General features: G+C 41.2%; 1 protein-coding gene across 1 annotated transcript in view; it reads right to left on the bottom strand.

Moving 5' to 3' along the window:
• The window catches only part of LOC143268207 (uncharacterized), a 370,245-nt gene that overhangs the window by 12,221 nt on the left and 345,049 nt on the right, over positions 1-12,975 (bottom strand). The window contains exons 26-29 of the mRNA XM_076549348.1: positions 12,050-12,120; positions 11,291-11,315; positions 2,162-2,196; positions 1,330-1,354 (exon numbers count right to left, since the gene is read on the bottom strand). Coding sequence (XP_076405463.1) covers positions 1,330-1,354; positions 2,162-2,196; positions 11,291-11,315; positions 12,050-12,120 — 156 coding nt within the window. The remainder of the gene's footprint in view (positions 1-1,329; positions 1,355-2,161; positions 2,197-11,290; positions 11,316-12,049; positions 12,121-12,975) is intronic.

Here is a 12,975-nt window from a genome sequence, read left to right as displayed (position 1 = left end):
TCCAGTGCAGCTCAAGAATGAAGGGATGACTGGAGGTCTTAGTGGACATTGCCTATAAATTGTGTGGCTCTTTGGGCTCATGTTAATGTTGTCTAATCTGTTAAGCTTTTACAATAGTTCTTACTGGAATGAGCCATCTCTTCCATAAATCCAGTTATCACACACATCCGACCTATTTTTCAGTGCAGTCTCTCCTATAGTCAAATGCTCTGATCTGACCAAACATATGGACTTTCTATGGTGGTATTTTATTTGTACTGAAATGTGATTTAATTGTATGTTAATAAATAAAGTTGCCTGGGGTCTGAGCTATTAGAGCCATAAAAAGAGCGTGGCGGTGGTGGCACATGCCTTTAATCCCAGCACTTGGTAGGCAGAGCTAGGTAAGTCTCTGTATGTTCAGGGATACAGCCAGCATTGGAGACACACGCCTTTAAGACCTGGAGGGCTGTACTTACAGGCAGTGACGAGGCAGTCACGTGTTTGGGTTTACAACCAATGAGAAGGCAGAACAGAAAGACTATATCAAGACAAACACACAGGAAGTAGGTCTCTTTCAGAGAGGTAGGACCACCACAGGAGGAAGGGTAAGGTTTTAGCTCTGAGCTCTGACCTCTTGGCTTTCTCTTTTACATTGGTTCTGTGTTTCTTATTTAATAAGACGGTTGGTTACATCTACAAATTTCCATCTATCATACTTATGAGTGTCTGCAGGCAGCTAAAGAGTACTGCCTGGCTTTCTGCCCACTTGGTGCTCATCATTGTCTGCTATTTACCTAGGGCTGGGTTATTGCAGGCAGATGCTGGGAAGATGGGCCTCTCACATAGGTATCCCTGAGCCCTTGACAAAATAAAAAGTACTTCCTGAGCTCTACCACTGGAAAGACTGATGACCTATCCATACACTTTGAGCTATCATTCTCCAGAGAAATGCACAAAAAAAACCAAAACAAAACCAAGTCTATCACACATCTGTACGGTGAGCTTTGAACACTTTTTTTTTAAAGGTAAAATGTGTATCTTGCTTTTTGAATTGACAAATTTGTCACTGGAAAGTGGACTCTGTCATAGGGATAACTGTATTGGGAAAAAATCTATTTAGACCCTGCCTGGTACACAAAATGCCAAAATAACTAGAGGCATCAGAACTGAAAGCAGTGACTGTAGACACATTGGTAAGACTCGTTACTTAGGGCATTGCCTTTTCCCTGCTTAAATTCCCAAGTTTCACTCCCAATAGGAGTCTTATATCACATTGGTGTGCCAGAGAAAAGACAGCCAGCATTTAAACAATTCTAAAATGTGTTTGAGAGATTCCGTAATACATACAACAATTAAATTTCCTCTTCTCCACCTGTAATTGAAAGGAAAGAAAACACTTTGAGGTTCAGGTCATACAGAGTCTTTTTGCATACCTCTTTGGTTCACCCTATGACACAGCATAGTGTAAAGCAGGATAGGAAAAAGACATTAAAAAAAAGACTGTATTCATACATTATGTGATGATGTCACAGAAAACCAGGGCTACGTACTTTGTGACAAAAACTAATACATCACACACTAATGCTGACTCAAAGTGAGAGCAGAGCACCTCTTCTGTTTGGCCTTCACTGAGGGCTCCGTAAGCTACATCCCAGCATGGCAGACCAACTTAACAACCTGCCCTGGGAGATTAATTCCTTCTAAGAGGGGGCCTCCAATTATTTGCACGAGTGCACATGTTTTAAATGTATTATGCCCTAAATATTCAAATATTGGATGCATGAAGCTTCCCACCATATTGAGACTTTTGGGGAACAACACAAATTCCATCTAGATGACAGGATGGGAAAACAAATAGGAGAGGCCCCTTAAGGAAAAACACACATCTTAATAGATGATATGCCTGTTAACTTCTGAGTCAATATTACACACATTTATCTAAAGAGGAGCCTTTTTTCTCCAGAAGAAAAGCCCCCCTCATACAGACTGTGACACTTGACACGGGAAGATTTGATTCAGTCTGGACCAAGATGGTACAATTCCACTTTGTCCTCTTCCTAAATTAACTCTCTAATACCCATGATGCCCTGCTCAGTTTCATTGTTCAATGGGATATGCACTGAAACATAAGATCACTAGAATAACCTTTCTATCTTAGAGAAAAGAAAGGCCCCCTTACCTTCTCCACCTTTATTTCTGTCTCTTCAGGTAGCACTAAAGGGGACAGAAAGTGACTGTCAGCTCATGGTCTTGCTTCCTACTTATGCAGCATCCTTACTTGATGTGACTAAAAGTGCATAGACTTAGTACATGTGACTAGACCTACTGAACAGGATTGTTGGGCAGCTGCTGAACTGTCTTCCCTTGAAGGGAAATTAAAACAGAAAAAGGCCTGGAGAGATATGAGTAACAGAATTGTATTTCCAGACAGTGGGGGACCTAAAGCAACATAAAATAATCTATCAGATTGAAGATTAAATACAAATCTTCACAGGTATTCTCTTTGGAGTGACCACTGGTATGCTTCAGTTTGCATGTAGAGGTCAGAAGACAAATTGTGGGATCCCAAATTGTAGATGCATAAGATAACCCCCACACCTAAGGCTCAGGGAACATTTTGGTAGAGGATTGGAAAGACTATAAGAACCAGAGGGACAGGACATATGCTGCTAGATAGTGTCTTCTAGACATGGCAGGGATGATATAGCCCATGAAATCTCAACACAGTTCCCCAAATAGGACCTGCATCATGACAGCCCCTACTGATATGGCACCCTAGACCAGGAGCTACAGAGAGGTTGCAGAGAGATGAATTTTCTCCAGAGGTAAGTCTCCTCATAAGTTATCTAATCCTGAACTAACTGCACTAAACATACAAGAGCACACATAGGTATATATAAGAGCAACATTAAATGAACTCCTCTGTTTATGTAAGTATAGTAGTTATCAGAGAAGAACTCATATATTTGAAGGGGGGACATGGGATGAGATGGATTGAGGAGAAGGTGGGATAGAATGATGTAAACACAGTAGTCACATTAAATTCTCAAAGAATTAAAAATGTAAATTATAACAATCCTGGTCTTTCACTTTTGTCTTCCTTCCTTCAATCAAGGTTTTTCATTGAAGCTAAACTGAGACTAATAGTCATCAGGACCCAGAATCATCCTTCTCTGGCCCTGAATATGCTGGGGTTACGGGTGTGCATAGAATTGTCTGAACTTTTTTATATGTGCACTGGAGATTAAATCATGCTGAGTGAGGTAACCCAGACTCAGAAAGAAAACATGATATGTACTCACTTATAGGAGGATACTAGATGTAAAACAAAGATGACTAGACTGCTACTCACAATTCCAGGGAGGCTACCTAGAAAACAGGACCCCAAGAAAGACATAGGGATCACTCAATGACAGAGAAATGGACGAGATCTACATGAACAACCTGGACGTGAGTGGGGGTAATGAAGGGCAAGGGTGGAGGGAAAGAGAGCTTAGGGGAACAGGAGATCCCAGATAGATCAAGAACAGAGAGAGAGAACAAGAAATAAAAGACCATGATAAATGAAGACCACATGAGAATAGGAAGAAGCAAAGTGCTAGAGAGGCCCACAGAAATCCACAAAGATACCCCCACAATAGACTACTGCCAATGGTCGAGAGACAGCCGGAACTGACCTACTCTGGTGATAGAATGGCCAAACACCCTAACTATCATGCTAGAAACCTCATCCAATGACTGAGGGAACCAGATGCAGAGATCCTCAGCCAGGCCCCAGGTGGAGCTCCAGGAGTCCAGTTGGCAAGAAAGAGGAGGGTTTGTATGAGCGAGAATTGTTGAGACCAAGGTTGGAAAAAGCACAGGGACAAATAGCCAAATGAAGGGAAACACAAGAACTATGAACCAATACCTGAGGAGACCCCAACTGGATCAGGCCCTCTGGATAAGTGAGACAGTTGATTAGCTTGATCTGTTTGGGAGGCATCCAGGCAGTGGGACCGGGACCTGCCCTCAGTGCATATGCTGGCAGTTTGGAACCTGGGGCTTATACAGGGACACTTGGCTCATCCTGGGAGGAGGTGACTGGACCTGCCTGGACTGAATCTACCAAGTTGAACTCAATTCTCAGGGGAGTCTTTGCCATGGAGGAGATGGGAATGGGGGGGGGCTGGGAGGAAGGCAGGGGGAGGGCAGGAGGGGGGGAGAACAAGGGAATCCATGGGTATATGTAAAATTAAATTAAATTATAAAATAAAAATTTAAAAAATTAAAAACAAAACAGGGTACCAATGTGTGCACAGTCTAATCACCTTCTGAGCATCTGTACACCATGTATTTAACTTTAAACAACTATTTAAAAGTGAATGTTCATGTCCCATTACATTATCTCTCAAAGGTAAAAATGATGCAATCTTGGTAAGTATGAATAATGAGATAAATTGCAATAATTCATCATATGTGGTGCATATTTTATGAAAGAACAATGCACAATGGCTAATCTACATGTGTTTATGAACATGGTTTTCTGGTCTTTATAACACTTCAGCTTTGTGATATATATATAAACATATACATATATATCTGCAAGCCCTTTAAACTTACCAAAACTCCTAAATAATGATTATAAGTTGTGCATTTTTGGCAAGGTGAAGACCAAAGACATGAGACTTCTCTTAGAGAAGGCACAAAGGCTAGGCATTTCTCAGAGGTGATCCTTTCCATGCAAAATGGGGGCCTGTGAACACGAGGCTGCCATCAGTATATAGATGCAGGTAAATTCAAGACAAGGTCATTGTAGGGAGCAGATATTCTAATAATTGGAGTCACAGCTTCAGGTGTTTGGTCCAAATGACCATAACATGTCAGTGACTTTACTGTTGTCACACTTCCTAAGATTTCAGACAATGTTCTTCTGTTTGTGTTTGTTTGTGTGTGTGTGTGTGTGTGTGTGTGTGTGTGTGTGTGTGTCTGTGTCTATATCTGTCTGTGTGTATAGTGTCTGTGTGTATATGTGTGTGTGTCCCTGGGTGTGTCTTGGTGTGTCTATGTATGCGTTTTCACTTAGTTGTTTTTTTTTTTTTTTCCGAGTCAGGGTTTCTCTGGGTAGCTTTGCGCCTTTCCTGGAACTCACTCTGTAGACCAGACTGGCCTTGAACTCACAGAGATCCACCTGCCTCTGCCTCCTGAGTGCTGAGATTAAAGGCGTGTACCACCACTGCCCGGCTCATGTAGTTGCATGGATCACTTAGTTTTTTTTTTCTTATTGTGCCTTGTGTCACTCTGTTTATGTGACTGCTCCAAGCTGACTCTGGTTAACTTCTCTGTCTTTACATGTTCAAGAACTTCAGTTGCACACAACCAGCCTTCTACCTATGCCCATCAGGTGAAGAGATGAGCCAGATGACCTAGTAAGATTCAAATGTCATTCTGTAAATGTAGTACACTAGAAGTTTTGGGTTCCGGACTCTTTTCTTGTGACTGATAAGTTTAGAGAAGGAGGAAGAGAAAATTATAGAATATAAAAGACACGACACATAGAGACTCATTCTGGGGACACTTCTGAGAAATGTTTTATAGTATGAAACACCATGAAAAAATTCCCGGAATAAGGGAATTGTCACACATTGATGTATTACTAGGTACAGAGTCTAGAGTCCACATGGCATTCCAGAAGTAGGAGAAAGTGGCTAGAGAAGAGAGAGATGGAGGATTATGGGGGTGGAGACTGGTCCTGGATCTCTGTGGGGCAACTTGAAATTCCCAAAAGAAAGCCACGAATACACAGAACACTATGGACAATCACAGCCTGTGGCAAGATGTGTGTCAAGAAGGTTGCTCCCCAATTGCTCATGTCCTTCAGCCCTAGAAACATGGATATTAACTTATGGGAACTTCCTAAGACACCATATGTATCTTGGAATCAGAATCAAGAATGCATGAAAAAGAGCCAAGGCAGGGGTCAGAGATCAGATCCCTGCTCACTCATAAGGTCAGAGGTTCAAGGATGAAGGAAAAGTCTCTGACCTCCTCTACACCTCAGTCATCCTGCATGGCAGTCCAGGATGAGGCGCATAGGCTGGGAATGAGCTACACATTAACACTAGGCCCTTCCTTGCCAGTATATTGCAGATGTGGTAGTTGTGTCAGACTAAACAGCCATTTTACCCAGCAGTCTACCCTGTTGCTGCCACGTGAAGCAGGAGTTAACAGTGAACAGAGGACTATGCATGGACTGCTACAAGTCCTGAAGGAAGAAATGGAAGGGCTCTGTTCTTCCTTTATCATTGGGCTTACTCTGCTAGACTATCACCTACAGGTTCCTTAGAGTACAAAAGAGAATACTGTTCCTCCCCAGACACAGTGGATCTATCACAGGTAAGGACACAAAGTGAACACAACACTTCATGGGCACTGTCATGGTGAATCTCAACAGTCAATTGGATGATACCCAGTACTGGGCAGCAAGTGTGAGATTAGAGCAGTTTAGTTTAGGTGAGGTGGAAAGACTACTGAACTCTGCATGACATCATGGCTTAGGAAGGGATCAAGGATATATAAAAAGGTAAGCTGAGCATGAGCATTAAATCTTCTGGTCACTGACAGGTTATAATGGGACTCTGCCACAGACTCCTGCCTGTATATATAATTACCCCGTGTTACAGTCTATAAGCTGAGACTATATTCAAAAAAGTACCAATTCCCTTTTAGGTTATCTTCACAGGAATTTTTAACAACAACTGAATAAATTATTCAGACAGGCAGAAGTAAAATGCAGAGCTAGTAACTGAATCCCAAACCCTGAAAGTTTGGTAGTATCACGGACTTAAAGAATAAATGTTCTGCCGGGCGGTGGTGGCGCACGCCTTTAATCCCAGCACTTGGGAGGCAGAGCCAGGCGGATCTCTGTGAGTTCGAGGCCAGCCTGGTCTACCAAGTGAGCTCCAGGAAAGGCGCAAAGCTACACAGAGAAACCCTGTCTCGAAAAAGCAAAAAAAAAAAAAAAAAAAAGATAAGATTGGAGCTGGAAAGATGGCTCAGTGGTTAAGAGCACCGACTGCTCTTCCAGAGGTCCTGAGTTCAATTCCCGGCAACCACATGGTGGCTCGAAACCATCTGTAATGAGATCTGGTTACCTCTTCTGGCCTGCAGGGACACATGCTGTATACATAATAAATAAATCTTAAAAAAAAAAAAAAAAAAAAAAAAGAATAAATGTTCTGGGGAAATGTGTACAAAGGAGAGGAGGATATGCAAAGCACATTTAATAGCACACTCTGCTCACTTTCCATCATGTCCCTGTAATTGGAATAGAACAAGAACCTTCTATTTTCCTTGTCCTTAATGAAATCTTGACCACATTCCTAACTCAAAGACAATGCATAACATGACCACTAGTGGACCCTTGCTCATTGATTCAAACCAGGTACACTGATCCAAATTCACTGAGTTGAATTTCACCCTCAGTCATGTGACATTGGAACAATGTGCCTTGAGGAACATCAGCTCTACTCCATCTGCATTACCCACATGTGGGAGAAAGGATTAGAGGGTGGTCCACCCATTCCTGTCTACAGCAGGTGAAGCCACCCTGACTCATACTAATGAGCCTCAGTTTCCACTGGTTCATGCTATTGAATGAGAGCCGAAGGTGACATCAGATGCATTTTAAATTCTTTAGCTGTGTTTACATTGAAGACTTAGATATATTAGTATTAACCTACATAGGAAAAATTGTCTTAAACTTCTCTCTAGATTTACATATGAAAGAAAATGATTATCACCACATTACACAACTGGACAGAATTACAGAATTCACAACATGCCTTTTTTCTTATCAGTTGTTTCTATAGAATAAAATTTACAGAATTCTGGTATCATCACATCTGTATGGGGTATAGCTTGTCTCTGCTGAATTCTCTCAATAAAGGAGAAACTGGGAACGCATCGAGAATAGAGTTTCATGTCAGCCTCATGGCAGAAAAACAGAGGAAACTAACAACTGTGTGTTTGTACATTTGATCTGATTGCTTGTTTCCGGGTACAGTCATCAGAGTGAGATTGTGCTTCAGGAGGATCACTGAATAGTGTACAACCAGTTAAGCATTACATGAACATGACAAGTAAAATCTAATTTATGTGGAAATACAGAAGGAAGAGCCCCATGACTGAACACACTTTGTGAGTGTGGTGCCAGAGCAGAGTGGTATCACTCTAATCCTTCTTAGAGCCCATGACACCCTTGCAATGGCTCCATTCACCGCTGTTCACTAAGACCCTAAGAATTTCTTAAGGACTACCCACAGGACTCACTAGGCTAAAACAGATCTTTGTAATGTATACTGTAGGAAAAAGCACAGGCATTCAGAAGTGCCCTGTGATGTCTGTGAGATACCAGAAGACTTCAGCTACACAGGAGTAACTGAATTCAGACAAACTGTTTCATTTACTCTAGAACACTGGAGAACCGCTATTCTTCATTCTTTGACTGCCCCTTATATAATAGTACATCTCATGGACAATGTATGGCATTGTCCATGGGAGGTAGGAAGGTAAGAAGCTTTGAAAACTTGTGACATTTCACACAATGGAGCAGTAACAGCTGCATTTGTGTGCCAGTGACGACCTCTCCTGACAGAAACAACAGACAGGAGACATGCTCTGCCAGGCAGTCCCTGACTCCAAGTGTGAGCTTCATCCGAAGTGAGCTGTCGGATTCCTGGATCAGTAAACAGCACCTCCTCTATCATCCTCAACCTGCCACTGGCCTCTCAGTGACTGAGTCTGACCCTCTGGAAAAAAAAAATTGGGAGGGTACCAATGCTCCAAGTCAATCTCCAGGCTCCAAGTCAATCTAAACCAAGTTTTTACGTGGAGGATGGGAGAAAAGGAAACTCTTTTAATCTCACGAAACCTGGATAAACCCTCATCAGGAAGAGGCTGGAAAAGCAGCCTGGTGCCATTGTAGGTGATAGATGTCCCCTGAAACTGTGTGGACAATCTGAACTGAGTTCAGCTAACAGAATGGTAGTCTATACAGGCTACATGTGAGTTTGCAAGGTGCTGTTCATCTATTCTTCATGAAAGCTCTGTTTCTCCAGAATCTTTTCCCACACAGAAACACACCGGCAATGGACGAAGTCCTACTCCCCTCTGTTGTTTTCTTTTCACTTTTTTTTAGAGAAACGGTCTCTGGCCCACAGTGATCTCAATGTCACTTTGTAGAAATAGATGACTTTGAACTTAAAATTCTCCCATCAGCACCTCTGAAGGAGGTTTATAAAGCTATACAACCACAGCACATCTTTTGCATACTGGGAGCTCACACCCGAGGCCTTAGAAATGGTAGGTATGCAATGAATCACATTCTCTCTCAAGAACTAGCTCTTCTTTGCCAAAGGCCTTCATAGCACATGCCTGAGCAAATACACAGAAACCATTTTGCAAATAACGATGCTCTTCTTACTCCTACCTGCTGCCTGTGGTCCCCCTAGTGTTCCCACTCACAGGCAGTATGGATACTGACTACCAGTGAGCAGAAGTCCCCTTGGAGCCCAGAGTCTAGCTCACATTTAAAAACCTGTTGCCAGGAGCAAAGGAGACCAGAGGTTAACATCCCCTGCTGTTCCTGCAGAGGACACAGGTCTGGTTGGTTTCTAACACAGAAAAAACAGCTCAAAATAGTCTATAACTCCAGTTGCTAGAAACCATACAGCTAATTTGAGTCTGCATATGTATCATAGATACAAATGGTGCACATACATTCATACAGGTGAACACTCATATACCCAAAATAAAAATAAATATATCTTTAAAAACGTCCTCCTATTAGGAAAATGTGTCAGCTCAGATCCAGAGCCAAGAGGTAACTGGAGTTCCTAGTGGACACTGTTGTTAAGATGAGTGTCTCTTTTGTGCTCATGCTATTGGTTTTTTTTTGCTAAATCATTTATTTCTTTTTGATATATAGTACTTTCATTTTTTCTATTAAAATCTTGATCTTAAATTTGCATGAGAGAATTTTTAAATTTTTCATTTTTTCCCTTTTGTTGGAAATGGATTTTTTTCATACAATATTCCAAATTATAGTTTCTCCTCCCCTTGTTCCTGCCAGTTCCTCCCAATCTCCCATCTCATTTGGATCCATTCTGTCTGTCTCCCACTAGAAAAAAATTTCTGAAAGATAACAACCAAACATGACAAAAGAAATATAAGATATAGAAAAACCATCATATCAAACTATTTCTTTAAAAAATCTTTTTTTTGATATTATAATAAGGACATCATTTCCCACACCTGTTTCTCAATGAAAACCCTCCTCTAGACCCATAAACCTTTCCTTGCTCTCTTTCAAAACATGGCTCCTTTTCTCACTAACTGGAGTGTGTGTGTGTGTGTGTGTGTGTGTGTGTGTGTGTGTGTGTGTGTGTTCCAAATCAAATAAATAGAACCTGATCAGTATACATAATATTACTTTTATGCTTTATATGTATATGTGTTCAGGGCTGAGCATTGTATAAACAATTGTTGTGCTCTTTTTCTGAGAAGTGTTTCTTCCATTTTTCATTAGTTCTTACTGGATTAATCCATGTACTATAAAATTCTAAATGAAACACACCTGCCCCATCTCGCCATGCAGTATCTGTTTCCCATTCTCAGAATCAGTGATCTGACTAGAAGCCTGTGTGCTTTCTAACCTTTCATTCTTCGGAATGTCTGTATGTAGATGAGAAGTAATGCCCTGGGCTCTCTGTGGTAGTCACTACAGGGTCCTGATCTCTGCAGTTTTGACCTATTGAAGGCAGATACTGGGATGTTCCAAGTTAGGGATTACCAAGTGCTGGGGCTATAGAAGGTCTCTTCATCTCCATGGACAGCCTCATCACTTATCTCTGTGCCTTGGTTTATTCTTTCACAGAGTAGCACACAAACAAATAAATGTACTGCATATGATGGGCTTTGAACATATATACTTTATAAAGGTCAAGTGTGTATCCTAATAGGGTAATTCAACAGCTTGTCCCTGTAGATTGGACTGAGCAATTGGGATACCTATCTTGGGAAAAAACAGATTTAGATGTGGCCTGGTGTACAGCATTCCAGACTAACTACAGGCATCATAGCTGAATCCAGTGCACATGGACAAATGCCTCCACTATTTTTTTAACTTAGAGACCCACTTTTTAAAAAATACAGTCCAAATGCTTCCCAGTGTCATAGATCACAGTGGCTGGTTAGATATAAGGATACCAAGTATTTACACAGTTCATTTCTAAAACGTGTCTTAGGAAAAAGATTCCATAATACATACTTCGTCTTCGATTTCTGCAATGCACCTGAAATGTAAAGAAAAGAAAACAGTCTGTGGCCTAGGTCATGATGAGTTCTGTTTGCATGGGTCATTGAAACACATATCAACATGGTATAATGCAAATCAAAGTGGGAAAGAGTCTTCAAATAAAAGACTCTGCTTTAGTATATCATATGATGGTGTCACAAAAGAACTGGGGTTCCTCACTTGTACCTCTTCCCACTTTTGCTGGTTCCCACACCAGATCAAGAGGCACTATCTGTTTGGTCTCTGCTGCATGTTCCCTAAGCCACACTGCAACATGCTGGAGCATCTTTATGATACTGCTATGAAATTAACCCTGCCACAATGTAGCCTCAATTATTTATACTAATGCTCATGTGTTAAAAGTCTAACCACCTGCAACCCCACAATAGACATAAGAAGCTTGCTCCATATGACTGTTGTGGAACATACTGCATGGAAATTGAGGGGATCTGAAGTGCCTGACAACTTCTAAACCAAAACTTTAAGTTTTATCTAAAGAGAACCTTTTTTCTCCAGAAGAAAAAGCTGCTCACAAGACTGATAATTAACACTGGATGCTTTGATGCTCTATTCAGTTTGGAACAGGCTGGTACAATTCTTCTTCTCCCCTTCCTAAGCTAACTCTCTAATACCCATGATGCCTGCTCAGTTTTGTTGTTCAGTGGGATATCCTCTGAAACGTAAGATCACTAAAGTAACCTTTCTATTTTATAGAGAAAAAGGCTCTCTTACCTCCGATGAATTTTCTTCTGTCATTGTGCGGCCATCTCGTCTAAGTGTGTTTTCATCATTTTCCGGTATTACTAGGGGGACAGAAAGTCATGAGCTTGCAGACTGACAGCTCTTGGTCCTGCTTCCTACCTATGTAGCATCTTTGCTTGATGTGGGTAAAAGTGCATGGACTTAGGACATGTGACTAGACCTACTGAACAGGATGGTTGGGCAGCTGCTGAACCGTCTTCCCTTGAAGGAAATTAAAGCAGAGAAAGACCAGGAGAGATATGAGTAAGAGATTTGTTGCATTTCTAGACAGTGGACACCCAAAGCAACATAAAATAATCTGTCTTTGATTGTGTATTGTTAAATTAACATTTTCACATGTATTCTGTTTGGAGGGCCACTTGTGAGGTCTCATTTTGGGTGTGGAGGTCAGTGGATAGCTTGTGGGATCTGTTCCTCCCCTTTTGCCAGGTGTGTTCTGAGTTTCAAATCCAGGTCATTGGGCTTAGAGAAGGCATCGATATCCTTGGAAAGAAGAATTTTATCCTTCCCTGTGACCAAACTTGTGTTTAAACTTTAGTGTTTGTGTTTACAATTTTTATCATTCCAATTTCAGGTAAGAGTTGACAGATGAAGACGGCAGGAATACAATCTTTTATGTAGTAAAAGTCTCACATGAAACTCTCAACTTGGAAAGAAGAGAATCACTATGAAGGAAGCAGCTGTATAGGATGTCAGCATTTTACTCCAAGATCAAAAAACATAAAGAAATTTGCATGGACTAGGAAGAGAATCACAAGCTAAGAGCAGAACTAGAAATACAAAAGAAACTCCAGGACTTAGAAGATGTGTAACGATAGAATGTTGGCAGATAAATGCCTAGTGATATATGAGAGTGCTTTCATTAGCCACTCTCAAGAAAAAAACCCATGAACTAC

This window comes from Peromyscus maniculatus, chromosome 12 (assembly GCF_049852395.1).
Source record: "Peromyscus maniculatus bairdii isolate BWxNUB_F1_BW_parent chromosome 12, HU_Pman_BW_mat_3.1, whole genome shotgun sequence".
Classification (NCBI taxonomy): domain Eukaryota; kingdom Metazoa; phylum Chordata; class Mammalia; order Rodentia; family Cricetidae; genus Peromyscus; species Peromyscus maniculatus.
Note: the sequence above shows the minus strand (reverse complement) of the source record. Positions and strands in the feature narration are given on the sequence as shown.